Consider the following 27,624-nt stretch of genomic DNA (forward strand, 5'->3'; position numbering starts at 1 on the left):
AGCAACAATCAGATTAAGACAATACAAGTATTCTATTGTCGAGTGAATCATTTTTGATTCAGAAAAAGTCTGAAAATCGCAAATAAAACAAAGATATTCCGTTTACTGTAATATAGAACAAATAAACCAGAACATATGCTGCGTTCCATTTGCATCGGAAGTTGGAACTGGGATTGAAACGGATACGACATAAGTTTTTTTTACGGTAAACGTAGCCCTGTTTTTAGGGAGGCAGCCATCGTCGGGGCTTAGCGAAGTTTGCTCCGAGTTTCCGAGTCGGAAATTCCGAGTTCCGACTCCAAATGGAACGGCCATTGAAGAAGCTTTAATCACGCAAAACGTAGCCTGTGATGAACGGATACATTGTTGCAGTGGTCGTGGATCAGGATTATTGTCGGGAACTGTCTGGCTCAGACTTTCGCGATGACTCATCGAAACTTTAGGCTCCGGCTCCGCTTCCAATCCGTCTCACAGTTTTCCCTCCGGATCGTTGCCTCGTCTGTTTGGCTGATGATCGCTGTCATCTCGTTGCCAGTGGAGACTGCTGACTGTGGAGGTCACAGAGGCTGTGTGTGTGTTTGTGTGTGTGTGTGTGTGTGTGTGTGTGTGTGTGCGCGCTGTTGTTTTTCAGTCACACACTTAAACAGATGACTCGGCAGATTCTGTTCAAACAGCCATTGTTCCGATCAAACGTGTCCGTACATGGAAGAAAGAAACTCGTACGCTCTCACCGTGACTTTATCACGACGGGTTTCCATTGTTTTTGCGATAATCAAGTAACTCGCGTGAGAAAATACTGTTGAGATTGTCGGCATACAGTCCTAGTGATTTATCGAGTTTCCAGCATGATTCTTCTTTATTATTATTATTAGAATAATAATGTCTGGCAGGCTGAACACCAAGAGGTCCAATGCTGCCCCCCACAGTCCGAAGCTCTCAACCACAGTCCGAAGTTCTCAGTTCTCAGTAGCAGTCCCAACTTAGTTCTCAATTCCAAGTTTTTAATCACAGTCCGAAGTTGTCAGTGGAAGTCCGTAGTTCTCAATCGCGGTCCGAAGTTTGAAGTTGTCAGTTGCAGTCCGAAGTTTTTAATCAAAGTCCGTAGTTGTCTGTCACAGTCCGAAGTTCACAGTCGTAGTCCGAAGTTCTTAATATCAGTCCGAACTCCGAAGTTCTTAATCTCAGTCCGAACTCCGAAGTTCTTAATCTCAGTCCGAAGTTGTCAGTCGAAGTCCGAAGTAGTCAGTAGCAGTCCGAAGTTCTTAATCTCAGTCCGAAGTTCTTAATATCAGTCCGAACTCCGAAGTTCTTAATCTCAGTCCGAACTCCGAAGTTCTTAATCTCAGTCCGAAGTTCTTAATCTCAGTCCGAAGTTCTTAATCTCAGTCCGAAGTTGTCAGTTGAAGTCCGAGATTTCAGTAGCGGTCCAAAGTCCTTAATCTCAGTCCGAAGTTGTTAATCTCAGTCCGAAGTTGTTAATCTCAGTCCGAAGTTCTTAATCTCAGTCCGAAATTGTTAATCTCAGTTTAAACCGTCTTCTTCTTTATCACATATTCCTGCAGGATTAGAAAAATCTCTTAATCTAGTCTTATAATTTATTTTTTAATTTTTTTATTCTGTGTGTTCATCAGTCGTGATTTCTGTCACATGATTATAACATAAATCAATCATTTTTTTTTTGTCTGTAATCTTATTTAAAAACCAGATTACAGAAGACTCGGCCCATTTCCATTTAAAGTCACAAATTCAAAGCAGATTCTTACATTTGTCTCAATAAAGCCGTGAATTGTAAATATTTATTTCGTCGCCTGAAACTAACGATGTGGTCTGTGATTGGTCCACAGGCGATCGCTCCTCATATTACCCAGAGTTCCTTGCTTCTCCCCCCTCTCTGCTGTCACACTGGCAGAGCGGGCGTCGGCAGGTGGAGGAGATCGCGGCTTCACTCTCCTCCTCCTCCTCCTCCCTCTCAGCGTCGTCGTCCTCACGGGGAAGCGTCCGCGAGCGTCCACCGGGGGGCGTCGTCCTCGTCTGCTGGAGGAGGCGGAGCATGTGGAGAGGCTGTGGTTGCCATGGAGCCGCATGATAAGAAGCAGGTGAGGGTTTATTCACCTGAGCGAGCGTCTCCGAGGTGGACGAGGTGTTTACTGAGCAGATTCTTACGATCTGTTATATTTAATCTGTTAGATTTAATCTCTGTCTTTTTAATGATCATTTCTACATTGTTGCTGTTTGAAATATATAATTCTTCTGCTATTGCAGGAACTGAAAATATCCAAAATTGACCATAAAAATGACCAAAAGTCAGCAATTTGGTTTGTTTCTCTGGTCGCGGCTGATTTTAAGACATAAAAGTCGGATATTTCACATTTATTTTGTGATTAATCCATAAAATTAGGCATTTTATCTCCTTGTTTATTTAATTTAATTTAATTTAATTTAATTTAATTTAATTTAATTTAATTTAATTTAATTATTTAATCCAAAAGTTGTTTTGAAATTACGATATAATATGTAGAGCTACACCGTGATAAAAAAGTTAAATATATGTATATATATATATATATATGTGTGTAAATAAAAAACTAGGGCTGCAACTAATTGATCATTTTTGGATTTATTTCATCCATAAAATGTCTGAAACTGTGAAAAATATTCACTATTCTCTCCAAAAAACAGCATTTTTATGACTGTGGCTAAAAAATAAGATGTTTAAAACTAAATTATGTAATATTTTAGGCTTAAAAACGACACTGAATTGAAATAAAAATGGAATCAATGTTGTGTTTATAGTCTTTTACAGTGACAATTGTTCTGTATAACTCTGCTCTGTGAGGAAAAGCTGACACTTTACGGTTAATTATTTTTAGTTGACCTAAAACCTCCACGACTGATAAGATAACGTACAAATATATTAATATTTCACTGTAAAAATGTAAAAAAAAACAGTGTTGGGAAACTCTGTGTTCTGAAAGGTCAAAGGTCAAACCTCTTCAGTTAAACATAGACCTGTGAGAGACGGCGTTTCACAACCAGAGAAATGTTGACTTTTAATCCCAGCGTTCCTTTCTTTACGTTCTGTGTGTGTGTGTGTGTGTGTGTGTGTGTGTGTGTGTGTGTGTGTGTGTGTGTGTGTGTGTGTGTGTGTGTGTGTGTGTGTGTGTGTGTGTGTGTGTGTGTGTGTGTGTGTGTGTGTGTGTGTGTGTGTGTGTGTGTGTGTGTGTGTGTGTGTGTGTGTGTGTGTGTGTGTGTGTGTGTGTGTGTGTGTGTGTGTCTCTCTCTGTGAGTGTGTGTCTGTGTGTGTGTGTGTGTCTCCGTGAGTGTGTGTGTGTGTGTCTGTGTCTGTGTGTGTTATATAATCCGAACAATGACCACAAGCCCCGCCCTCTTACAACATACTTGAAGAACAGGAGTTTGAGTGGCTTTTCTGTCCGGCAAGAAAATTAGTACCGATATCACAAACTTGTGTATCTACAGCTACGGATATCAGTCCGATACGGTCATTTTAGCCCATTTATGAATGTTAACGACACATTTGTGCTGAGTCATAGATATTGTTATCCCACAACAATCAGCTAAAAAAATTCAGGGATATCCCGATACCATTTTTTTGTGTGTCTGATACCGATATCACAAACTCGAGTATCTACAGATACCGATATCAGTCTGATACAGTAATTTTAGACCTTTTATGAACATATGAAGCTGTTAGCGACAGATTATGTTGTGGTCCCCAAAGAAATTTGCAGAATTTTTACGAACCTTTTACTTCAGATTTAAGTCAATATGTTTTAATTCTGTGAATTATTTTCAATTTTTTTTTTTCCTAATTTCTCGTATTTATTTCTTGAGTTTTGAATGATTTCTTTGTTTTTATGGCGCAGAGAAAGCAGAAAATATTCACATTTAAGAAGCTGAAAATTCACAGAAACTTGATGAATTTCGCTTTTTGTGACGACGGCTGCAACTCTGTTAACTTCTGTTAATCTGCGGATTATTTTGGTCCAAAAAAAGGTCCCTAACTAAAGATTATTCCGTTTTTTAATGACTATTGACATTAAAGAAGCTGAAAAAGTCAATTTAAATATAAACAGCTGAGGATTAATTATGTAATTGATGAATAATGAATGAATAGATGGACACTTTCAGCTCTGCTTCCACAGTTAATCCTCTCTCCTCTCGTCTCTCTGGTTGTTTACGTCTGTGCTGCAGGGGTTTTTGCTTTTTTTTGTAGCTCTGGGGAAACGAAGGGACTATTTTTAGCTCAGCTGTGTGGGATTATGAGTGAGTGCAACAGATCTACACTGAAACACAACCAGGGGAGTGTGGGAAAAGGTTACTTTCCCATTAACATGAATGAGAACAAGCGTCCATATCTGCTGCGTTTGTTTGTACGAGGATGTCTTTCATTTCCTCCTTTTACCACAGTTTAAGAAATGAAATAATAAGTATATGTTACATGATGGTCATAATCAAATGTGTGGGAAATTAATAAAACAAAATAGAAATAATCTGAATATATATATTTGATTTACAGAGTGATTGTTGTTGTTATTGTCGTTGCAGGAGAACAATGTCGTGACTCTGGGCCTGACCACGGCTCAGGCTCTGGTGAAGCTGCGCGACCAGCTGAGCGTTCTGCTGGAGCAACACCAGAGGGCAGCACACAGACGCCTCTCAGCACAGGTACAAACACACGCATGCTATCACAGCGCTAGCACAGACGATTTTAAGCTTAGCTTAGCATCGTCCTGTTCTGAGACCCTGTTCTGGTAGCGCTCGGTAGGTCGTCGATGGGCAACATAAGCCTTTAAGGAGAGCATTTAAGTCGACCCATGAAGCACTTTGTAGGCTAGCATCAGTGAATTGAAGGCTAAGCTAACATCACACAGTTAAAACAGCAATGTGGCACCAAACGAGCACTGACCAGGAAGAAGAAAACCCGGCCAGGACCAAAAATCTGTCCCCTTTAGCCACGTCGTTCACGGTAAAAACAAACCATGGACAAACACCAAATTAACGCAGTCTTGGGGTTTCTGTTTTTATCACAAGAAGCTGCTCAGCGAGTTATCCTCACTTCCTCCCTTTGTTTCGCTGGATAGTTCGTTTCCATTTCACGCTACAGTCAAGGAACCAGACCAGAGTTAGCTTACTTGGTCCACACCAGAGTTAGCTTGTTTGGTTCCGCACCAGAGTTGGCTTGTTAGTTCTACACCAGAGAACTAACAAGCAACAGTGTTGGCTTGTTTGGTCCGCACCAGAGTTGGCTTGCTTGGTTCCGCACCAGAGTTAGCTTGCTTGGTTCCGTACCAGAGTTAGCTTGCTTGGTTCCGCACCAGAGTTAGCTTGCTTGGTTCCGTACCAGAGTTAGCTTGCTTGGTTCCGCACCAGAGTTGGCTTGCTTAGTTCTGCACCAGAGTTAGCTTGCTTGATTCCGCGCCAGAGTTAGCTTGTTTGGTTCCGCACCAGAGTTAACTTGTTTGGTTCCACACCAGAGTTAGCTTGTTTGGTCCACACACCAGAGTTAGCGTGTTTGGTCCCGCACCAGAGTTAGCTTGTTTGGTCCACACCAGAGTTAGCTTGCTTGGTTCCGCACCAGAATTAGCTTGTTTGGTTCCGCACCAGAGTTAGCTTGCTTGGTTCCGCACCAGAGTTAGCTTGCTTGGTTCTGCACCAGGTTTTGCTTGTTTGGTTCCTCACTAGAGTTAGCTTGCTTGGTTCCGCACCAGAGTTGGCTTGTTAGTTCTACACCAGAGAACTAACAAGCAACAGTGTTGGCTTGTTTGGTCCGCACCAGAGTTGGCTTGCTTGGTTCCGCACCAGAGTTAGCTTGCTTGGTTCCGCACCAGAGTTAGCTTGCTTGGTTCCGCACCAGAGTTGGCTTGCTTAGTTCTGCACCAGAGTTAGCTTGCTTGATTCAGCGCCAGAGTTAGCTTGTTTGGTTCCGCACCAGAGTTAACTTGTTTGGTTCCACACCAGAGTTAGCTTGTTTGGTCCACACACCAGAGTTAGCGTGTTTGGTCCCGCACCAGAGTTAGCTTGTTTGGTCCACACCAGAGTTAGCTTGCTTGGTTCCGCACCAGAATTAGCTTGTTTGGTTCCGCACCAGAGTTAGCTTGCTTGGTTCCGCACCAGAGTTAGCTTGCTTGGTTCTGCACCAGGTTTTGCTTGTTTGGTTCCTCACCAGAGTTAGCTTGCTTGGTTCCGCACCAGAGTTGGCTTGTTAGTTCTACACCAGAGAACTAACAAGCAACAGTGTTGGCTTGTTTGGTCCGCACCAGAGTTGGCTCTCTTGGTTCCGCACCAGAGTTAGCTTGCTTGGTTCCGCACCAGAGTTAGCTTTCTTGGTTCCGCACCAGAGTTGGCTTGCTTAGTTCTGCACCAGAGTTAGCTTGCTTGATTCAGCGCCAGAGTTAGCTTGTTTGGTTCCGCACCAGAGTTAACTTGTTTGGTTCCACACCAGAGTTAGCTTGTTTGGTCCACACACCAGAGTTAGCGTGTTTGGTCCCGCACCAGAGTTAGCTTGTTTGGTCCACACCAGAGTTAGCTTGCTTGGTTCCGCACCAGAATTAGCTTGTTTGGTTCCGCACCAGAGTTAGCTTGCTTGGTTCCGCACCAGAGTTAGCTTGCTTGGTTCTGCACCAGGTTTTGCTTGTTTGGTTCCTCACCAGAGTTAGCTTGCTTGGTTCCGCACCAGAGTTAGCTTGCTTGATTCCGCACCAGTGTAAGCTTGTTTGGTCCACACAAGAGTTAGCTTGTTTGGTCCACACCAGAGTTAGCTTGTTTGGTCCGCACCAGAGTTAGCTTGTTTGGTTCGCACCAGAGTTAGCTTGTTTGGTTCCACACCAGAGTTAGCTTGTTTGGTTCCGCACCAGAGAGCTTGTTTGGTTCTGCACCAGAGTTAGCTTGCTTGATTCCGCACCAGTGTAAGCTTGTTTGGTCCACACAAGAGTTAGCTTGTTTGGTCCACACCAGAGTTGGCTTGTTTGGTCCGCACCAGAGTTAGCTTGTTTGGTTCGCACCAGAGTTGGTTTGCTTGGTTCCGCACCAGAGTTAGCTTGTTTGGTCCACACACCAGAGTTAGATATCAAAAAGATTAATAAACTATGGACTGTGGATCCAGGATGCAGGATCCAGGGTGTGACTCCGCCTTTGTTGCGGCCTGAAGATCGTTTTCTCTCCCTGACGTGACGCAGACATCGATCTGATTTCCAGCCTTTCCAGAAATTTGACCCTTGTCTGAGGTCCAAAGAAATGAAACAGAAGAAGAAGAAGAAGAAGAAGAAGAAGAACCACAGACTGTAATTGAAGGTGTCGACCTGATGACCTGGAGCTCAAACATCATTACATGTGTCTCATCATGTGTTCACAGGAGCGCTGGGTGAACAGCTTCCTTTACCATGGCAACCGCCACTCGTGTCTCCACTGGCCCGGAGCCGCCCTCACTCTCCTGCTGGTGCTGGGACTCTTGTGTTGCCATGGCAGCCAGCCAAAGGGCAGGTAAGCATCATCATCATCATCATCATCACCGCCTCCTCGCTGAAGAACCTCAGAGGACCTTCTCCTCACGTGTCACACCTGCACCTGTGTCCACAGTTCTGGCGTCGAGCTGGTGAACGCGGCCGCTCTGCTGCTGCTCTTTGTGCTCAACCTGCTGCTGGTCGGACGTCAGGAGAGGCTGAAGAGCAGCGAGATGGTGCGGCGACTCAACGGCATCATCACCAAGCTCAGCGGTGAGTGAGTCAGTCAAGCTTAGCTTTAAACACAGGCTCAGTTTTAAACACAGGCTTAGGTTTAAACGTCACGTCACAGTGAGTCAGTTTTACTCTCGTTGTCGTTCCTTTTAAGATTTTGTATATGTGTGTATATGTGTGTGTATATGTATATGTATATATATATATATATATATGTATATGTATGTATATATATGTGTATATGTTTATATATATGTTTATATATATATATGTATGTGTGTATATATATATATATACACACAACAACTGTAATTATCATAAAATATTATGGTATTTTTTTTAGAAAAGGACCTTAAAATGCGAACAAAATGATCTCAAATAATAACAAATATGAAAACACAAACGGTCTAATTGGAAATGCTGACTCATCATCCCCAACTAATTAAAAAAAATATATATATATATGGAAAAGCTGACTCAACATTTCCAGCGAGTAATAATGAAAATGGACAGTACGGTTGGAAAAGCTGACTCAGCGTCCCTGAATATTGGACAGGATAGTTAGAAATGCTGACTCGGCATTCCCAACCTTGTAAAAATGAAAATGAACAGTACAGTTGGAAAAGCTGACTCAGCGTCCCTGACAATGGACAGGGTAGTCAGAAATGCAGAGTCACCATCTCCGAAAACAGACAGTATAGTTAGAAATGCTGACTCGGCATTCCCAACTCGTAAAAATGAAAATGGACAGTACAGTTGGAAATGATGACTCAGCATTCCCAACCTCGTAAAAATGAAAATAGACAGTACAGTTGGAAAAGCTGACTCAGCGTCCCTGAAAATTGGACAGTATAGTTAGAAATGCTGACTCGGCATTCCCAACTCGTAAAAATGAAAATGGACAGTACAGTTGGAAATGATGACTCAGCATTCCCAACCTCGTAAAAATGAAAATAGACAGTACAGTTGGAAAAGCTGACTCAGCGTCCCTGAAAATGGACAGGTTAGTCAGAAATGCAGAGTCACCATCTCCGCAAACAGAGAGGCTAGTTATAAATGCTGACTCAGCATCCCTGAAAGATGGACAGGATAGTTAGAAATGCTGACTCGGCATTCCCAACTCGTAAAAATGAAAATGGAGAGTACAGTTGGGAATGATGACTCAGCATCTCCCAGCATTTCCAACTAATCACAATGAAAATGGACAGTATCGTCAAAAATGCTGACTCACCATTTCCAACTAATAACATTGAAAGCGGCCAGTATCGTTAGAAATGCTTAATCAGCATGGTCAACTGGTAATCATGAAAATGGACAGTATAGTTAAAGATGCTGACTCAGCATTCCCATCTAGAAATGAAAACTGACAGAATAGTTAAAAATGCTGACTCAGCATCCCCCAAAACAAACAGGATAGTTAACAATGCTCAGTCAGCATTTCCAACTATTAACGAAAACAGACCGTATAGTCAAAAATGCTGACTCGGCATCCACAAAAACAGCCACTACAGTTAGAACTGCTGACTCACCCTCTGTCCCTGTGGTCCAGATTACCTGTCGGGCTGTGTCGGTGACCTGCGTTGGCCCACGTCGCTCTATCCCGACCTGCACACGCCGACGTCTCCGTCGTGGTCTCTCCACTGGACGTACCGCGACTCTCAGCTGGTGAATCTGCCCGTGAGTCTGCTGGTGGAGGGAGACGTCATCGCCCTGAGGCCAGGACAAGAGGCCTTCGCATCGCTGCGAGGAATCAAGGCCAGTTTTCTAAATATGTCCTAAACAGTCTTAGAAAACTAACGTTGTGTTCCATTTGTAGTCGGAACTCGGAATTTTAGAGGTATTTCCAGATATTGTTGTTGCGTTTTGGGTTTTTTTCACTATCAGCTGTGAATGCTGAGTCAGCATTCACATCTATACTGTTCCTATGTTCATTATTAGCTGGGGATGCTGACTCAGCATTTCTAGATGTCTTTGTCCTGTTTTGCAGTTATTATTTGGGAATGCTGAGTCAGCATTTCCATCTATATTGTTCCTATGTTCATTATTAGCTGGGGATGCTGACTCAGCATTTCCAAATATTGTTGTCCTGTTTTCTTCATTATTAGTTGGAAATGCTGAGTCAGCATTTCCATCCATATTGTTCCTATGTTCATTATTAGTTGGGAATGCTGAGTCAGCATTTCTAAATATCTTTGTCCCGTTTTGTAGTTATTATTTGGGAATGCTGAGTCAGCATTTCCATCAAAACTGTTCCTATGTTATTATTAGCTGAGTCAGCACTTTCAAATATTGTTGTCCTGTTTTCTTCATTGTTAGTTGGGAATGCTGACTCAGCATTTCTCAATATCTTTGTCCCGTTTTGTAGTTATTATTTGGGAATGCTGAGTCAGCATTTCCAAATGTTGTCCTGTTTCCTTCATTATTAGCTTTGGAATGCTGAGTCAGCATTTCCATCTATATTGTTCCTATGTTCATTGTTAGCTGGGGATGCTGAGTCAGCATTTCCAAATATTGTTGTCCTGTTTTGTAGTTATTATTTGAGAATGCTGAGTCAGCATTTCCGTCTATACCGTCTCTAGTTTCATTATTAGTTGACTCGGCATTCTCAACGTAGTCGTGCCCCATTTGTCATCCAACTCAGAAACATGTACACATACTACTGCTCAATGCTAACGGTGGCTAGCCCAAGGTGCGTTTACATTTCCGACTTCTTAACTGGAACGCGGTCACCTCTGATACGGTGTCACCATATTGTTTTGTTTTTTTTACTTCCGAGTTCCGATTTAAACGGAACGCAGTATAAACAAACAAACAATAAATAAACAATTTCCCTCCTCAGGATGACGAACACATCGTGTTGGAGCCAGGAGATTTGTTCCCGCCCTTCTCCCCTCCCCCTTCCCCACGGGCCAATGAGAAGAGAGGACCTCAGAGCCCCCAGCAGCACCGCCTCTTCAGAGTGGTCCGGACCCCAGTGCTGGACTCGGTCAGGTCAGGAACTTGGACCTGTTGGGTCCACTTTGTAGAGACGAAACACTTTTTTTTTTTTACAATCGGGCTGAACAATTATGAAAATATAATTCTGCTTAAAAAAACTTTATTTATTCATTACTTTTTGAACAGGAACAGTCTGGATTTAGCGCTGTCTCGTCCGATCACGGCTCTCGATAACGAGAGGTTCACGGTGCAGTCGGTCATCGCCAAGATCGTCTGTCCTGTGGTTCTGGTGAGCAGATCGTTACCATCTTTTTAAAATTATTTTTTTTGCTTTTCACCGTGTATACATTGTCAGCGGAGCGTTTACTCTCCGTCGCCTGTAGGTGGCGTTCCTGATCGTGAACACCACGCGTTATTTTTGCGACACGCCCAGCCTCACGCCCCCCTGCTACAACTTCTTACAACTTCAGGTAAACCAAGTTCTCCACGTAGACCAAGAAATGGTATTTTTATGTCGGTACGTTTTATTTTGAAGTGTTTTATTTTGAAATGTGACGTCCTGTGTGCAGTTGATGGGGGTTCTGCCCATCCTGCCGCTGCTCTTCCCCGTCATGTGGGTGCTGGTCAACGCCTTCGGTGAAGCCCGAGTTCTCGCCGAGTTCAGCCGAGTGTCACCAGCTGGTCTGGTGAGTTGTGTTATCGTTGGTATCGACACACACAGACACACACACACACTAAACCTCTTAAACTGAATTTCTTTTTAACTTATTACATATTAAACACAACAAATACATAAATAACTGATTACTGATTACATTCAAATTTGAACATTCTCCTTAAATAATTAATTTGAAACTAACGATCAATATAGTAATGACAGTATAGTATAGTTAGCTTGGATTATGCTACGATACGTTGCGTTAGGTTGTGCTAAGCTACAACTTTACATACACATGTTTATATTTGTTACGTTATCCTACAGTACACAACTTATCGCTATGTTATGCTACGCTACGTTATACTATGCTACGTCATGCTACATGACACAACATTACATGTACAGTCACCTTAGCTTACATTACGTCAAGTTATGCTGCGTTTTGGTACACTGCAGAATGTAAAATCTATGTTTACGGTTACGCTACGCAACTTAACATTTACAGGTTTTTTTTGCTTTTATGTTAAATTATGTTGTTTCGTCATACTAAGCTACACAACGACGTTTGTTGTATCTTGTTACGTTATCCCACAGTACACAACTCGTCGCTATCTTATGCTACGCTACGTTATGCTGCGTGACACAACGTTATATATTTCCATACATAACATTTGTTACCTTATATAACATTACGTAAAGTTGCCTGTTTTGTTAAGTTTCGCCTTGCTATGCTTCACAACTTCACACGTTTGTTTATGTTAGTGTAACGTTATCCTACAGTACTCAACTTATAGGTATGTTATGCTACGCTACGTTATACTATGCTACATTTTGCTATGCTACACAACTTAACATTTACATTTTTTACTCTTATGTTACATTATGTTAAGTTTCGTCATGCTATGCAACACAACAAAGTCCGTTATATGTTGTTACGTTATCCTACACTGCACAACTTATCACTATCTTATGCTATGCTATGTTATGCTATATTATGCTACGTGACACAACGCTATATATTTACATATGTTACCTTAGGTTACGCTAGGTCAAGTTTGGTTATTTTATCCTACAGTACACAACTTATTGCTACGTTATGCTAGGCTACGTTATACTACGCTACATCATGCTACAACGACACAATGTTATATATTTACATAGGTTACCTTAGGTTACGTTACGTCAAGTTCTGTTATTTTATCCTACAGTACACAACTTATCGTTACGTTATGCTAGGCTACGTTATACTACGCTACATCATGCTACAGTGACACAACGTTACACACGTATTTACAAATGTTACCTTACCGTTCTGTCATTTTCTCCTACGATACTACACAACGATACGCTACACTGCGTTCATCAAATTTGCGATTTTATGTCGCATTGTACTTCCTAGCGCTACACGGCAACATGTCGCACCCACACCCGCACACACACACACACACACACACACACACACACACACACACACACACACACACACACACACACACACACACACACACACACACACACACACACACACAGAGGCCTCCCTCTGTGTTTTAACAGAGCCTCTTCTCTCGTCCCAGCTTGCTAAGTTCTCTGAGGACACTCTAAGCAGCTACACCGAAGTGGTTTCCTCGCAGGTATAACCTCTCACTGACCGTCTCACCTCAAACCTCAAACCCCTCCTCCCTCCCCCCGTGCCCCTCCTACACCCGCTTGGCTCCGCCCTCAATCCTCCGCTCGCTCGACGCAACTCCCGCTATGCAACTCCGTACCACGGCTGTCGCTGCCTGTCCACGTTAAAAATCCTCCACCCCCTCCCTCGTGGACGTCTCCTGAATCAGATCATGTCTCTTTTATTTATTTGATTTGTGTTTGCTTTGCTTTTGATTTTCTTTGATTTTCTCTGTGACCTGTGTCCATCACCTCTGCGTGTTTCTGTCAGTGTTTCATCATCGCTGGCTGTGGATTGTTGCTCCACAAACCTTTTGTTAAATATTGAAGAAGAGATGATCCTGAGAGGCACTTTGACACCAGTCTGACCTCTGACCTCTGCCTGACTGCATGGCTGGACATCAACTCCCTGTCCTGGATTATTCTCTATAATCCCCCCCCCTCCCCTCCTGTTTGTTTCTTTATTCCCTGATAAACAGGCAAGTATGTCTGGGTGTTCTGTTTTTGGGTTTGACGCTGCTGAACAGTCGGTCTGTGAGCCAATCGCATCCAGCTCCTGGTGTCCGTTAAAAAGTTGTTTTCAGACGCGACGTCTGGACATTTTCATTTTCTGGGTCAGAGGCTTTTCACAATAGCAGGGGAAATTACTGGCAGGAGGAGGATCCAAGAACATCTTCATCTTAATCTTAAGAACATATTCACAGCTATATTTAGCTGTTAGACAGACTTTAACAACACGAAACTGAAGTTTGTAAACCGCTCGCTCTCCCACACCAAACCCCAGAGAGAAAATCAGCGATTTTAGCTCACAGGGACATAGGAGCTGCTGGTCCTCTGCTGCCTCGTGTGATCACTTTATGTCACTGATTTAAATCTGAATGAAGGATTTCAAAAGCCGAATTTTACAAAATAAGACGTTTGAAGTTATTGACGGAGGCATCAGTGGATCAACAACTCCTGTGAACTCCTGTGAACTCCTGTGTGCAGTGATGTTAAAATCGTTGATTTTCTGTATGGGCTTTGGTTTGGGAGAGTTAGAACTTCTGCCACTGTAATTCCCCCCCCTGCTATTCCCACCCGTACTTGTACATTTATATTCAAAATAGTTTGTTTGACACAATGTATATCGTGATAATCTTCATTTTTAAATGCTAGCTACAGTCTGCGTGGATGTGCGTTGGACCGCTCACGCTGCCGCAGCTTGTGCCACGCTTCACGTCCTCCCCCCTGTTTTTTTTCTCCTTTATTTTGTCCTGAATCACAAAGCTGATCAATGCTTTTCTTCTTATGATTGAATAGTTGTCGCTTTTCTGTATTACTTCCTGTATTTAGCATCTCGCTGACATACGTGTGTGTTTTGTGTGTGTGTGTGTGTGTGCGCGCGTTCAGGAGATGTTGCGCTGCGTGTGGAGACACATGATCGGCGTCCTGAAGGGAGAATCTCAGACGCTCTGCTACACGTCCAGCCTCTTACATACGCTCGGATCTGTCACCGTGAGTTTTATTATTATTATTTACAGACAAACAGAACCTCAGAGGTCATGACCTTTCCTCACACTTCTGTGTGTGTGTGTGTGTGTGTGTGTAGGTGCTGTGCTGCGTGGACAAACAGGGAATCCTCTCGTGGCCGAACCCCAGTCCAGAGACAGTCCTGTTCTTCAGCGGACGCGTGGAGCCGCCTCACAACAGCCAGGACGACCTCCGGGACGACCTGTCCGTCAACTCCTACTGCCGAGTGGACATGGAGGACGACAGGGACGAGGTGTGTGTGTGTGTGTGCGACTTCCGCTACGTGTCATTAGCTCAGGTTATGCTACGAAATGTAGCGCTAAGTTAAGCTTTAACGACTTAACATACACATACTCGATACTATACGCTATCCTACAGCACACAACTTATCGGGATGTTACGCTACGCTATGTTGTACTATTCTACATCATGCTACGTGACACCGTGTCGCATATATTTTTACATACCTTTGGTTATGTTACGTAAAGTTCCGTTATTTTATCCTACAGCACACAACTCATCTCATACGCTACGTTATAATATGCTACATCATGCTACATGACACTGCGTTACATATATATTTACATACCTTAGGTTACGTTACATAAAGTTCTGTCATTTTATCCGACAACTTATTGTTATGTTATGCTATGCTACATTATGTTACGCTATGTTATACTATACTACATCATGCTACACGACACCACGTTACACATATATATTTACATACCTTAGGTTACGTAAAGTTCCGTTATTTTATCCTGCAATAGACAGCTTATCGTTATGTTACGTCATACTCTGTTTCACTACTGAACTTAAAATCTGTTTATGGAAAAATTATGTTACGCTACACAATTTAATGTCTATGTTTTTACTTGTGCGATACATGATGTTAAGTTTCGTTATGCTATTTTACACAGCAACGTTTGTTGTATGTTGTTATGTTATCCTACAGTACACAACTTATCGCTACGTCGTGCTACGCTACGGTATACTATGCTACATCATGCTACATGACACCGCATTACATATATATTTACATACCTTTGGTTACGTAAAGTTCTGTTATTTTATCCTACAGTACATAACTTATCGCTATGTTATGCTATGCTACGTCATACTATGCTACGTTGTACTATGCTACGTCATACTATGCTACGTCATACTATGCTACGTTTTACTATGCTACGTTTTGTTACCTTATATTACATTACGTAAAGTTGCCTTATGCTACTGTGTTTGTGTGTTTTGTTTTTGTGTTTTTCGTGACCTTGTTTGTGTTTGTTTTCTGTCTCCGTGCAGACGGGGGAGATCCAGGCTCTCCTCTGTTTACCGGCAGAGTCGTCCCTCCCACAGGGGGAGGGGCCTGAACCCAGCGAGACGTCACATGACACGGTGTGTTCCTCGGACACGCTGCGTCACCGCCGCTCCTGTCAGCCTCAGCCTCAGCCTCAGCTTCCTCCTCAGCTTCCTCCTCACACTCGCACCAAACATCACTCTGGATCCAATGTCAGCTTCAGCCACGACACGGAGGGAGGAGACGACGACCAGACGCAGGTAAAACAACAACAGTTACCATGGAAACCTCCATCAGAGGGAAAAAATAACATCTATCAGTGATCATGCTCTGGAGTGCGAGGGTTTGCTCAAATCGTTGACTCGTCTCTGCATCTCCAGGACTTTGCCGTGGGTTGCCCGGACGCCGAGGCCGAGGACTTTGTGTGCGACTACCACCTGGAGATGCTGAGCCTGTCTCAGGACCAGCAGAACCCGGCCAGCATCCAGTTCGACGACCTGTCGTGGCAGTGCCACCTGCCCTCGCTCAAGCCGCTCGGCCTCAACATCATGCTCAACCTGTGCAACGTGGGCATCACGCAGCAGCTGTGCCGCTTCGCCGACCACCTCTCCAACCTGGCGCTGCAGGAGAGCCACGGCGCCGTGCTGCCCGTCTACGTTCCCTGGGGCCTCTGCGAACTCTCCCGGCTCATAGGTGATCGATCCATCCATTATTGTTATTAGTTTGAAAAAGATGCGTGCGACATCATGTTTACGTGACCCCCGATTGTTAAAATGAGTCTCTAAAATAACGCTAAAGTTTTAAAACAGAGGCACCAATACGCAGTATAAGGTGATGCTGGTTATTTGTAGCGCTGCTCTTTTTGTTTAATAAACAGACCGCTCCAGTTCGACTATAGGCGGCGCTAACGGTGCTTAAGGAGTGAATGCAGCTCACGCCGCTAAAGGAGCTCACGCCGCTAAAGGAGCTAACAGTGCTGAAGGAGGTAAAGCAGCTAGTGGCGCTAATGGAGCTAAAGCAGCTAATGGAGCTAAAGGAGCTAATGCAGCTAACGGCTCTAAAGGAGCTAACGCAACCAATGTAGCTAAAGGTGCGAACACAGCTAAAGGAGTTAACAGAGCTAGCTGCGCTAAAACAGCTAATTGGGCTAAGGTAGCTATAGCAGCTAGCGGCGCTAAAGCAACGAATGGAGCTAACAGCGTTAAAGGAGCTAATGCAGCTAATGGAGCTAAAGCAGCTAAAGGAGCTAACTGGTAAACGTGCATGGACTCCGGTGTTGCGGCACGTAAACATGGCGTCCCGTCTTTTTCCGTGTCAGTCATCATGTAAGTCATGCGCTAACGTGCGTTAGCGTTGACGCCTAGCATTACAAAGGAATCATTAATAACTGAATCATTTTGTGATTTTCAAAGTTTTCTGACAATGTCAGATGTTTCTAAAAATCAAGACGATAATAAATAATAAAAAATTATTTTTTTGCTGAGTCAGGCTTCACGCCCGGTGCGAGGGAGCTGTTCAAACAGGAGAACCACCTGGCTCTGTACCAGCTGCCGTCCGGCGAGAAGCCCAAAGAGTTCACCTCTCGCCACCTTCACTACTTCACCAAACGCCAGCCGCCCATGTCGCACCTCATCTCGCTGTTCGTACGAGACTCGTCCTCCAGTGAGTCCACACACACACACACACACACACACACACACACACTTCCTGTCCTCTTCATGTGTGTGTTTGATATTCACGCCTTCACCTCTGTGTCGCAGATAACATCCAGATGCTGTCGCACGGCTCGGCCGATCTCATCCTGGAGGCCTGCACGGACTTCTGGGACGGAACCGATATTTACCCTCTGTCGGGTTCAGACAGGTGACGTCTCCTCTGTCCTCTCGTCTCGTCTCTACGCCGTTGAACGCGCAAACAAAGCTAAATATATTCCACACCGACGTCTTCCGAGCTTCAGGTTAGCGTGAGGATCCTCCCGAGTGTGCAGCCCTGGGAAGAGGAGATGACTCTGTAGGCTGCATCCTCAGGAGGAGACGGACATCCCGCGCTGTAGTGAAATGAGACGAGTCTAACTCTTCTTCTTCTTATATTGAATCCCATCAGGCTGCACAATGACAGGCTAAACACTGCCCTCTACAGTTCACAGTCCTGAATCACAGGTCTGACTGTTGATTTAACAATCAGCCAAAACATCCCATAAACCTGGTATATTTACACATAATCTGATGCTGTAGATGTAATAGTAGTAAAATTTTGTGATTTCGTCCAAAAAAAAAGATGATAATGATTTAAATCTCACGATAATCAAGATATTTACAGATGTATGTTAAGAAAAGCAGTAAGATATTTAGTGCTGGGTACGTTAACGGCGTCAACGTTAGCGCATTGCGCGTTTCCATGACGACTGGCCAGAAAAAGACATGCGAGTTATTTGTAGCGCTGCTCTTTTTCGTTTGATAAACAGACCGCTCGAACGCTGCTAACGGAGTTAAAGGAGCGAACCCAGCTTACGGCGCTTAAGGAGCGAACACAGCTAAAGGAGCTAACGCAGCTAAGGGTGCTAAAGGAGCGAACTCAGCTAAAGGAGCTACAGGAGCGAACACAGCTAAAGGAGCTAACGGCGCTAAAGGAGCTAACGGGGTTAAAGGAGCGAATGCAGGTAATGGCGCTAAAGAAGCGTACGCAGCTGAAGGAGCTAACGGTGCTAAAGGAGCTAACAGCGCTATAGGAGCGAACGCAGCTAAAGGAGCTAATTTAACGGCGCTAAAGGAGCGAACGCAGCTAGCGGCGCTAAAGGGGCGAATGCCGCTAAAGGAGCGAACGGCGCTAAAGGAGCTAACACAGTTAACGGCGCTAAAGGAGCTAATGCAGCTAACGACTCTAAAGGAGCGAACAGCGCTAAAGGAGCTAATGCTAACGGCGCTAAAGGACGGAACGCAGCCAGCAGTGTTAAATTAAGAGACGCCGCTAAAGGAGCGAACACAGCTAACGGTGCTTAAGGAGCTAATGCAACGAACTGGTAAACATGACGTCACGCGCGTCTTTTTCAGTCGTCACGTCTTGCAACCAACGCTAAAACATATTAAAATATAAGGACACAGACAAACATCGAGGTTGTAAAGTGTAGTTAAACTTGTGTGTGTTTTTTTTTGTTGCGTTGCAGGAAGAAAGTCCTGGACTTCTACCAGCGTGCCTGTCTGTCCGGTTACTGCTCGGCGTTCGCCTACAAACCCATGCAGGTGTCTCTGTCCACGCAGCTGAACGGGAAGTGCGTGGAGTTGGCCCCGGGGCCCTGCCTCTTCTCTGGGGTGGAGCTCCCCTCGACCACGCCCATCAAACACAACTCGTACAGGAACAGCTGGAGCTCCGACGGTACGAGATGCATTCACTGAGTCACGTTTTACCGCTTTATTTTTTTTTATATAATATTATTATTTTATTTCCCAGAGGGTATCGGTGAGGGCTTGGAGCGCGAGGACTGCGTCCAGGCTCTGAGCAGTCAGATCTTCATGGGGATGGTGTCGTCTCAGTTCCAGGCGCGGCTTGACACGGTCCGCCTCATCGACGCCCTCGTCACGGCGTGCATCCGCTTCGTCTACTTCTCCATGGAGGACGAGCTCCGCAGCAAGGTGCGTGGAAAAACTTCGGAAAAATAGTGATAATTAACTGTTTTTAGTCATTAAAATGTCGATAATATGAATATTTTCTAAGTTTTTATGGCTCCATGTAAAGTATAATTGTGTTTAAATCCTTTAAACTCAAAATATGTATATGTAAATATATATAAATTGAGGTTTTAACGCACAGCCTGGGCTTTACACTGTGACTGAATTAACCACCAGGGGGCAGAATATCAACCGTCGCAACAATTAAATGATCTGGAATTATGTTATGTACGTTATATAAACATTATATACGTAATTTATACCAGGTTAAAATGTGATTTAAAAATAGAAATCTAAAATTGTCTTTACTCGCCGACTTTATATCAAATTTACTTTACTTTTATGAGGAAATGGTAAAAATTAAGTGATTAAAAAATGTCATGTCATATTTTCCGTTTGTTTAAAAAATGTATATAATGTTTATTTAATGTATATAATGTTTATTTAATGTTTAGGGTACACTTTTTATTCCTGAAATCTCTTAAATTTAAATCTAAATTGTTGAAATCAGTTTAAAATCCCAGTTTCTGTGCACTAACAGCTGATATTCTGCCCCCTATTGGTTGACTCAGTCATAGGGTAAAGCCACACGTACTACAGCTTTAATATAAAACATGTTTAAGTTGAATGTATATATTTTATGGTTATTGGAAGTTTTAGACCCAAAATAAAAATGATTATTTTATTTTTTATTATTTTTATGAGCGCTCATGGTCCACCTGCAGTACTGTCACTGCCCACCAGAGGCACCGGGGGGTCAGTCTCTGATTTTGTCTGATTGTGTCTCTGTAGGTCTTCGCAGAGAAGATGGGTTTAGAGACGGGCTGGAACTGTCACATCTCTCTGACGCCAAACGGGGACGGACACTGCGACGGAGCGCCATCTAGTCCAAGTCATGGGTCACTGCATGAAGGTAGCACCGTCTGTACACCTGTCTGTTCACCTGTATGTGTCTTTTCATTAACCCTGATGCATTTCGACGTAGTGCTGACTTTCTTCTCAAAAACAAAAAGTATCTCGGAATGACTTGAAATTTACCATCATAATAGTCAGCATCACCCTGAAAAAGGATCCGTTGAAAATTCTTGCAAACCTCTTAAGGAATAATTTTCATGAATTTTTGAAATTCTTGAAATTATCCTTTTGCCCTGATGCACTTTGATTTAGTGCTTTCTTCTCAAAAACAAAAAGTATCTAAGAATAACTTGAAATTTTCCATCATAATAGTCGGCATCGCCCTGAACAAGGATCTGTTTAAAATATTTGCATATCTCTTAAGGCATAATTTTCATGAATTTCTGAAATTCTTGAAATGATCCATTTGCTGTGATGCACTTTGACATAGTGCTGACTTTCTTCTCGAAAACAACGACTTGAAATCTACCATCATAATAGTCGGCATCGCCCTGAACAAGGATCCGTTGAAAATTTTTGCAAACCTCTTAAGGAATAATTTTCATGAATTTTTGAAATTCTTGAAATGAGCCATTTGCCATGATGCACTTTGACAGTGAGCTGACTTTTTTCTCAAAAACAAAAAAGTGCTCCTGATGTCTCCTCTCATGTCTCCTCAGACTCTCGTGATGAAGCTGAAGGTCCTCTCCTTCCAGAGGAGGAGGCTCATTCTGACTTGGCCAGTTTTCAGCCCACAGACAGCGACGTCCCCAGTTTCCTTGAGGACTGCAACAGGGTAACCGTGCTCTTTAAGAAATAAATACTCAGGAACCGTTTGTGTCCTCATGTCCTCATGTCCTCATGTCCTCATGTCCTCATGTCCTCCCTCAGGCCAAACTACCTCGTGGAATCCACCAGGTCCGTCCTCACCTGAAGAACATCGACAACGTGCCTCTGCTGGTGCCGCTCTTCACCGACTGCACCCCCGACAGTGAGTCTGTCCTCTGTGTCCACGTGTCCATCGTCTTCTCGTGTAGAAGTTTTATTTTGAAATTCACGCCCTGGCTCTTTCTCCGCAGCCATGTGTGAGATGATGAAGATCATGCAGGAGAACAGGGAGGTGACGTGTTGTCTGGGAAGCGCCGCCAATTTCCGCAACAGCTGCCTCTTCCTTCAGAGTGACATCAGGTAAAATCAAGTGGTTATTGTTGTTGACTTTTTTTTTCAATTCTGGGCCAATTTCGGCCAATCTTATGCCAATTTTGGTGATTTCGCACATGTTGTATTCTAATAGCGTTAGTGCTATCAACTTCAAATTTGGTGACGTCACTCTGGACAAGATAAGGATTTGAAGTGATCAAAAGCTTCCCTTTATGTCACACGATGCAGGCACTAGGGGGCGTCAAAGTTGTGTCTGATAGTCCCGATCACAAACTTACACACACTCGTCAACAGTAGTGACAATTTTCAGTCCGATGTGGGTTAAATTACTCTTTTTGAAATTTGACACACGTCGATTGGAATAAGATCTAGAAAAAAAGTCTCTTGGACTCATCTAAACCCAACCGGAAGGCAGCCATTTTGGATCAAATAGCCACTTTGGGCCAATTTACAATTTGAAAAAACTCCTCCTTCTAAAACTTTTTTACCATCAACTTCCAATTTGGTGAGGTCACTCTGGACAAGATGAGGATTAAAAGTTACCAAAAGCTTCTCGTAATGTGACACGGTGCAGACACTAGGGGGCGTCAAAGTTGCGACTCATTTTGCCATTGGAAGGTCACATGCTCACAAAACTTAACACACTCATCGACAGTAGCACTGTTTTCAGTCTGACGCAGGTTACAGGACTCTTATTTGGCAGAATGGCTCCACAGCGCCCCCTAGAACATTTAAAATAAACTGCCCCAGCAACTGCTTTCACCTACACACATGAAATTTGGCACACATATCAATGAGAATAAGATCTAGAAAAAAGTCTCTTGGACCGATCACCTCAACCCAACTGGAAGGCGGCCATTTTGGATCAAACCAAATTTCGCACTTGAACTTTATTGCCATCAACTTTAAATTTGGTGAGGTCACTCTGGACAAGATAAGGATTAAAAGTTACCAAATGCTTCCTGTAATGTCAAACGATGCGGCCACTAGGGGGTCGTCAAAGTTGCGGCTAATTCTGCCGAACGGTGAGCTAATGTTGACGGTGTTGTCCACAGCATCGCTCTGGACCCCCTGTATCCGTCTCAGTGCTCGTGGGAGACGTTCGGCTACGCCACCGGGGGCGCGTTCAGCGGCGACGCTGAAGGCCTGACTCCGCTGAGGCTGTCGGGTCAGCTCAACAGCCTGGGCTCCTCCGTCACCTTCCACCAGGGAGAGAGCGTTAGCATCATCAAGCTCATAGAGCAGGTGAGTCCGCACACCTGTACACTACACAGTTTGAAGACGTCGCATTACGACGGGGGCGGGGTTTTATAACCGCGTCTTTTTTATGCGTTTCAGGCTCGACACACGACGTACGGCATCCGCAAATGTTTCCTCTTCTTGCTGCAGTGTCAGCTCAGTCTGGTCATCATCCAGGTCAGAGACGATGGGACGTGGATTATTATTGTTACTGCTGGTTTATTTACATTTTTTTTTACATCAAAACAATGTGTTTACTTGCAGTTCTTGGCCTGTCTGGCTCAGCTTCCTCCTCCGATGAACACCACCGACATCCTGTGGCTGTCGTGCTTCAGCTGCCCGCTGCTGAGGTACACACACACACACACACACACACACACACTGTAAACGTCAGTATAGTCTGAACGACGGCCTGTGTTTGTGTCGACAGTGTCTCTCTTCTGGGGAAACCTCCAGACTTTTCTGTCATGGGCGTGGCCACAGGGAAGAACCTCGACGCCATTCCAAGAAAGGTGTGGTCCGACTTTTAAAAATCCCAGCTACACACACTTTTACACACAATTGAAGTTGCGTGTGAAAAAGACGCGTGTGACGTCACGTTTACGTCACTCCCGATTGTTAAATTGAGTCTCTAAAGTAACGCACTTAAAAACGTTAAAATTGGAGGCACATATACGCAGTACACAGGTACGCTGGTTATTTGTAGCGCTGTTATCCAGTTCCACTGTAGGTGCGCTAAAGTAGCTAATGCAGCTAACGGCGCTAAAGGAGCGAACGCAGCTAACGGCTCTAAATGAGCTAATGGAGCTAAAGGAGTTATAGCGCTAATGCAGCTAACAGCGCTAAAGGAGCGAACACAGCTAACAGCTCTAAATGAGCTAATGGAGCTAAAGGCGTTAACGGCGCTAAAGGAGCTAATGCAGCGAACATCGCTAAATGAGCGAACGCAGCTAACAGCTCTAAATGAGCTAATGGAGCTAAAGGAGTTAACGGCGCTAAAGGAGCTAACAGAGCTAATTTGTAAACATGTGCATGGACTCGGGTGCCGCGGCGCATAAACATGACGTCACTGGCGTCTTTTTCCGGTCATTCATTGTCGAAACGCATCATGGGCTAACGTTAAAAAAGTAAAGTATAAAAAAGATACGTTAATTTTACTCCAAAAACTAGCTTCTTTCTCTCTGGCTCTTGTCGTTTCAGACGCAGAACTTCTTCCTGGGCTGTTTCCTGCTAAAGTTCGGGCTAACGGTGTGCGCCTACCTGGTGGCCTTCGGGTTCACGCTGCAGGAGGTTTGTCTCCGAAGCAGCGACTTCGCCTTCGCCGGCAACGCTACCATCACCTGCCGACACATTTTCACAGCCAGGTACGAAGTTTGCTTACGGCAGAGAGTTCACTGCGAACTTTAAATCCACAGAAAAAATATTGCAGGAACCTGACAGACAGAGTATATCTGATGCTTATGCTGCCCCCTGTTGGACACACCCATACGGAAACGGAACATATTGAATTTCCCTGCCATTTTTAAGAAAAGTTCCCATAAAGACTAGACAAAATAGACAAATTCGTAAAATTTGTTGTCGTTTTTTCTTATTTTCCGCTGCAGCTCTTCAGACGAGGCTCCTCATTGGTTCACCGAGCTGTCGAACGGCCTCCTGCTCACTCAGAAGGTCATGGCTGGATTCCTCGTCTTACACACAGGTAACGCCGTGATAATAACGATGTTTTTGTGCTTGTGCATAATGTTCTAAAAGTTCTAAAGTTACGGTAATTTTAGAGGAAAAGGGTTATATTTTCACTTTTGCCGTTAAATGTCTTTTAAAAAGTCTTGGGTTTAACTTTTTATCGCTCTTAAAAGGAGCTCGACGATGCTTCACATACATCAAAATGTCACAAAACGAGTGCTTATGCCTATTTTTTACAGAATAACTTTCAATATCTGGCCGTTATTTACAACGAACTGCTCGTTAAAAGAGTGCGTGAACAATTTAAAATGACGACAAAGGAAAGGGAAATGTGTAAATATGTGTTATACTGTTCAAATGTCAGAGTCTTTGTCTCTCAGGCCAGAAAAAAATGGATACCACCCAGATACCACATAGATACGATACGCCAGTGACGTCATGTTAACATGCCGCAGCACTGGAGTCCAGGTGTTTACAAATTAGTTCCGTTAGCTCCTTTTGCGGCGTTAACTCCTTTAGCTCCATTAGAGCCGTTAGCTGCGTTCGCTCCTTTAGCGCTGTTAGCTGCATTAGCTCCTTTAGCGCCGTTAGCTGCATTAGCTCCTTTAGCGCCGTTAGCTGCATTAGCTCCTTTAGCGCTGTTAGCTTCATTAGCTCCTTTAGCGTCGTTAGCTGCATTAGCTCCGTTAGAGCCGTTAGCTGCGTTCGCTTCTTTAGCGATGATAGCTGCATTAGCTCCTTTAGCACTGATAGCTGCATTAGCTCCTTTAGCGCTGTTAGCTGCATTAGCTCCTTTAGCGCTGTTAGCTTAATTAGCGCCGTTAGCTGCATTAGCTCCTTTAGCGCTGTTAGCTGCATTCGCTCCTTTAGCGCTGTTAGCTGCATTCGCTCCTTTAGCGCCGTTAGCTGCATTAGCTCCTTTAGCGCCGTTAGCTGCATTAGCTCACCTACAGTGGAACAGGAGAACAGGAGTGAAATTACCGTAATTTTTTTTTATTGTTTTCAGCTCGGAATTGTTCCCGATATCACAAACCGTCGCATAACTACGGCATCGTCTGTGATCACGCTCGGTGTTTAAGCGTGAGAAGATTTGTACTTTTTACCGGGGTCTTTGAATGCATCTCGTTAGCGGCTCCTCTCAGCTCAACGCACCGCGAGCCCGGCGTTACTTTCTCTCGCTCTCATGCGCTGCAGTTTACAATGTTACGTCTTTAAATGACACTGAAGAAACGGCTAAAAGAGAACATCGACACCGCCGTGATGAACACATGAAGACGTCTAAACCCTCACAGACGTTCATGTGCTTGTTGTCTTGCAGCCGTGATCTCGCTCAGCTACGTCCACCGCTCTCAGCCTCTGTGGAGGAGGAGTCCGTTCAGCAACACCTGGTGGTGTCTCACCGTCCCTGTGGTGTAAGTCAACACCCGTTTAATTTACACCAGCCGAGGATCCAGTTACTTAATCGTGTCGGTGTCGGCTCTGAGGGCAAATGTGGAAACAAAGGTGCTGAATGAACCTCATGGTGTTTGTCTCTGCAGTCTGCTCAGCCAGCTTGTCCAGGCCTCCGTGGACTTCCAGCTGTGGAGAGACCGCAGCAGCTCCCTGGACTTTAGCCTGGGGGACATCCCTCTGCTCGCCTGGGTGCTGGTTTCCCTGAGTCCTCTGCTGGTGGTGCTGGTGAACGAGGTGGTGAAGCTGCACGAGATACGGTACGACGTAGATATAACGCAGATACCACATAGATACCACACAGATATAATGCAGATACGATACAGATACCACGCAGATATGACGCAGATACGATACAAATACCATGCAGATAACATGCAGATACAATACAGATACCACATAAATACCATGTAGATACGATACAGATACCACATAGGTACCATGCAAATACCACGCAGATACCACGTATATACGATACAGATACCACATAGATACAACGTAGATACGATACAGATACCACGTAGATACGATACATATACCACACAGATACGATACAGATACCATGCAAATACCATGTAGATACGATACAGATACTGCGTAGATGCGATACAGATACCACATAGGTACCATGCAGATACCAGGTATATACGATAGAGATACCACGCAGATACCACGTAGATATGACGCTAACTCTGCAGAGACACGGCAGCGAGATTTAATACAGAAAAAGAATAAAATGAACTAAATACAAGTGTAGAAATGGAGATGGAAGTGAAAGCCAAGGAGACTCGACGTAGGAAAAGTAAAGGAAAACAGCGTAGGAAACGTGCTGTAGGACACGATAAAGGACACACTGGTGCGTTCTTTAAACAAAGGACATTGAAGTCTGTAATCTACTCCCATGGTTGTTGCCACGGTAACTTCAAAACATGAGAGGAAAGTGAGGGCGATGAAGCTTGAAATGTGTCCAGTGAACGGTTGAGACAAAGTCAAGGAACATCTGTCAATGTCCTAACTGTCCATGTCGGAGGATTTGGACGTATTTAACCGTCCTCTCTTGTCCTCTCTTGTCCTCTCTTGTCCTCTTGTCCTCCAGGGTCAGAGTTCGTTACCAGAAGAGACAGAAGCTTCAGTTTGAGACGAAGCTGGGGATGAACTCTCCGTTCTGAAGCTCTGAGGACACTGAGGACACTGATGTCAGGGTAATACAGGGAACCAGAGGTTTGACACCCCGGGCGGGGGAAGGTCAGGTTTCAAACACTGTCATGGACCACTGCGACCACCAGGTGGAGCCGATGATTTTTAACCAAACAAACTCTGAGGGAACATTTCACTGCTCAGAGTTGGACTATTTATTGTCTGTTTTTAGTTTGTTCTTAAAGGCACGAGGATTGTTTTGGAATGGACACGCCCACCTGTACGAATGTTCTCACTTAACTTATGTGCAGATTTTTATTTTTTAAACATATTGAATCATCGTGTCATATCGTTTAGCCATGAATCAGCCTTGATGCTCTCTCATGTTCGGACTCTTTGTCTTAAACACAATCGTGAAAAAGGTCCATCTGTACCTGTGGATCTGTGGGCTCTTTTTTTTTTTTTTTTTTTTTTTTTTTATTTAGTCTTCACCGTTATCAAGTGATCAATAAACTCAAATGTGCAAAAATGTATAAGAAAAAAAACAATCATTTGTGAAATAAATACAGATTTGTCTTTTTAAATTTCATCATCGTGATCAAAAGTTATTTTATCGTCGAATAAACAAAGAAATGT

General features: G+C 43.9%; 1 protein-coding gene across 1 annotated transcript; it reads left to right on the top strand.

Moving 5' to 3' along the window:
• Positions 1-1,919: 1,919 nt before the first annotated feature.
• Positions 1,920-27,430, top strand: tmem94 (transmembrane protein 94). The gene is made up of 31 exons (XM_083905211.1): positions 1,920-2,096; positions 4,567-4,686; positions 7,373-7,500; positions 7,597-7,733; positions 9,244-9,449; positions 10,534-10,685; positions 10,818-10,920; positions 11,015-11,101; positions 11,201-11,317; positions 12,864-12,920; positions 14,344-14,448; positions 14,543-14,716; positions 15,766-16,020; positions 16,141-16,453; positions 17,249-17,422; positions 17,521-17,623; positions 18,924-19,132; positions 19,208-19,389; positions 20,218-20,338; positions 21,000-21,115; positions 21,211-21,310; positions 21,399-21,507; positions 22,536-22,725; positions 22,819-22,896; positions 22,984-23,069; positions 23,150-23,231; positions 23,920-24,083; positions 24,324-24,418; positions 25,721-25,814; positions 25,941-26,111; positions 26,948-27,430. Exons 1-31 carry the CDS (start codon positions 2,073-2,075, stop codon positions 27,018-27,020), a joined length of 4,125 nt encoding a protein of 1,374 aa, XP_083761337.1. The 5' UTR covers positions 1,920-2,072; the 3' UTR covers positions 27,021-27,430.
• The last annotated feature ends 194 nt before the right edge of the window (positions 27,431-27,624 follow it).

The sequence above is a fragment of the Microchirus variegatus genome (assembly GCF_963457635.1).
Source record: "Microchirus variegatus genome assembly, chromosome: 18".
Lineage (NCBI taxonomy): Eukaryota > Metazoa > Chordata > Actinopteri > Pleuronectiformes > Soleidae > Microchirus > Microchirus variegatus.

Coding starts and splice junctions, on each gene's coding strand:
- tmem94 (XM_083905211.1), top strand. CDS start 2,073: ATGGAGCCGCATGATAAGAAGCAG. Junction 21,116..21,210: donor TCCTTGAGGACTGCAACAGG/GTAACCGTGCTC, acceptor GTCCTCCCTCAG/GCCAAACTACCTCGTGGAAT. Junction 23,070..23,149: donor TTCAGCTGCCCGCTGCTGAG/GTACACACACAC, acceptor TTGTGTCGACAG/TGTCTCTCTTCTGGGGAAAC.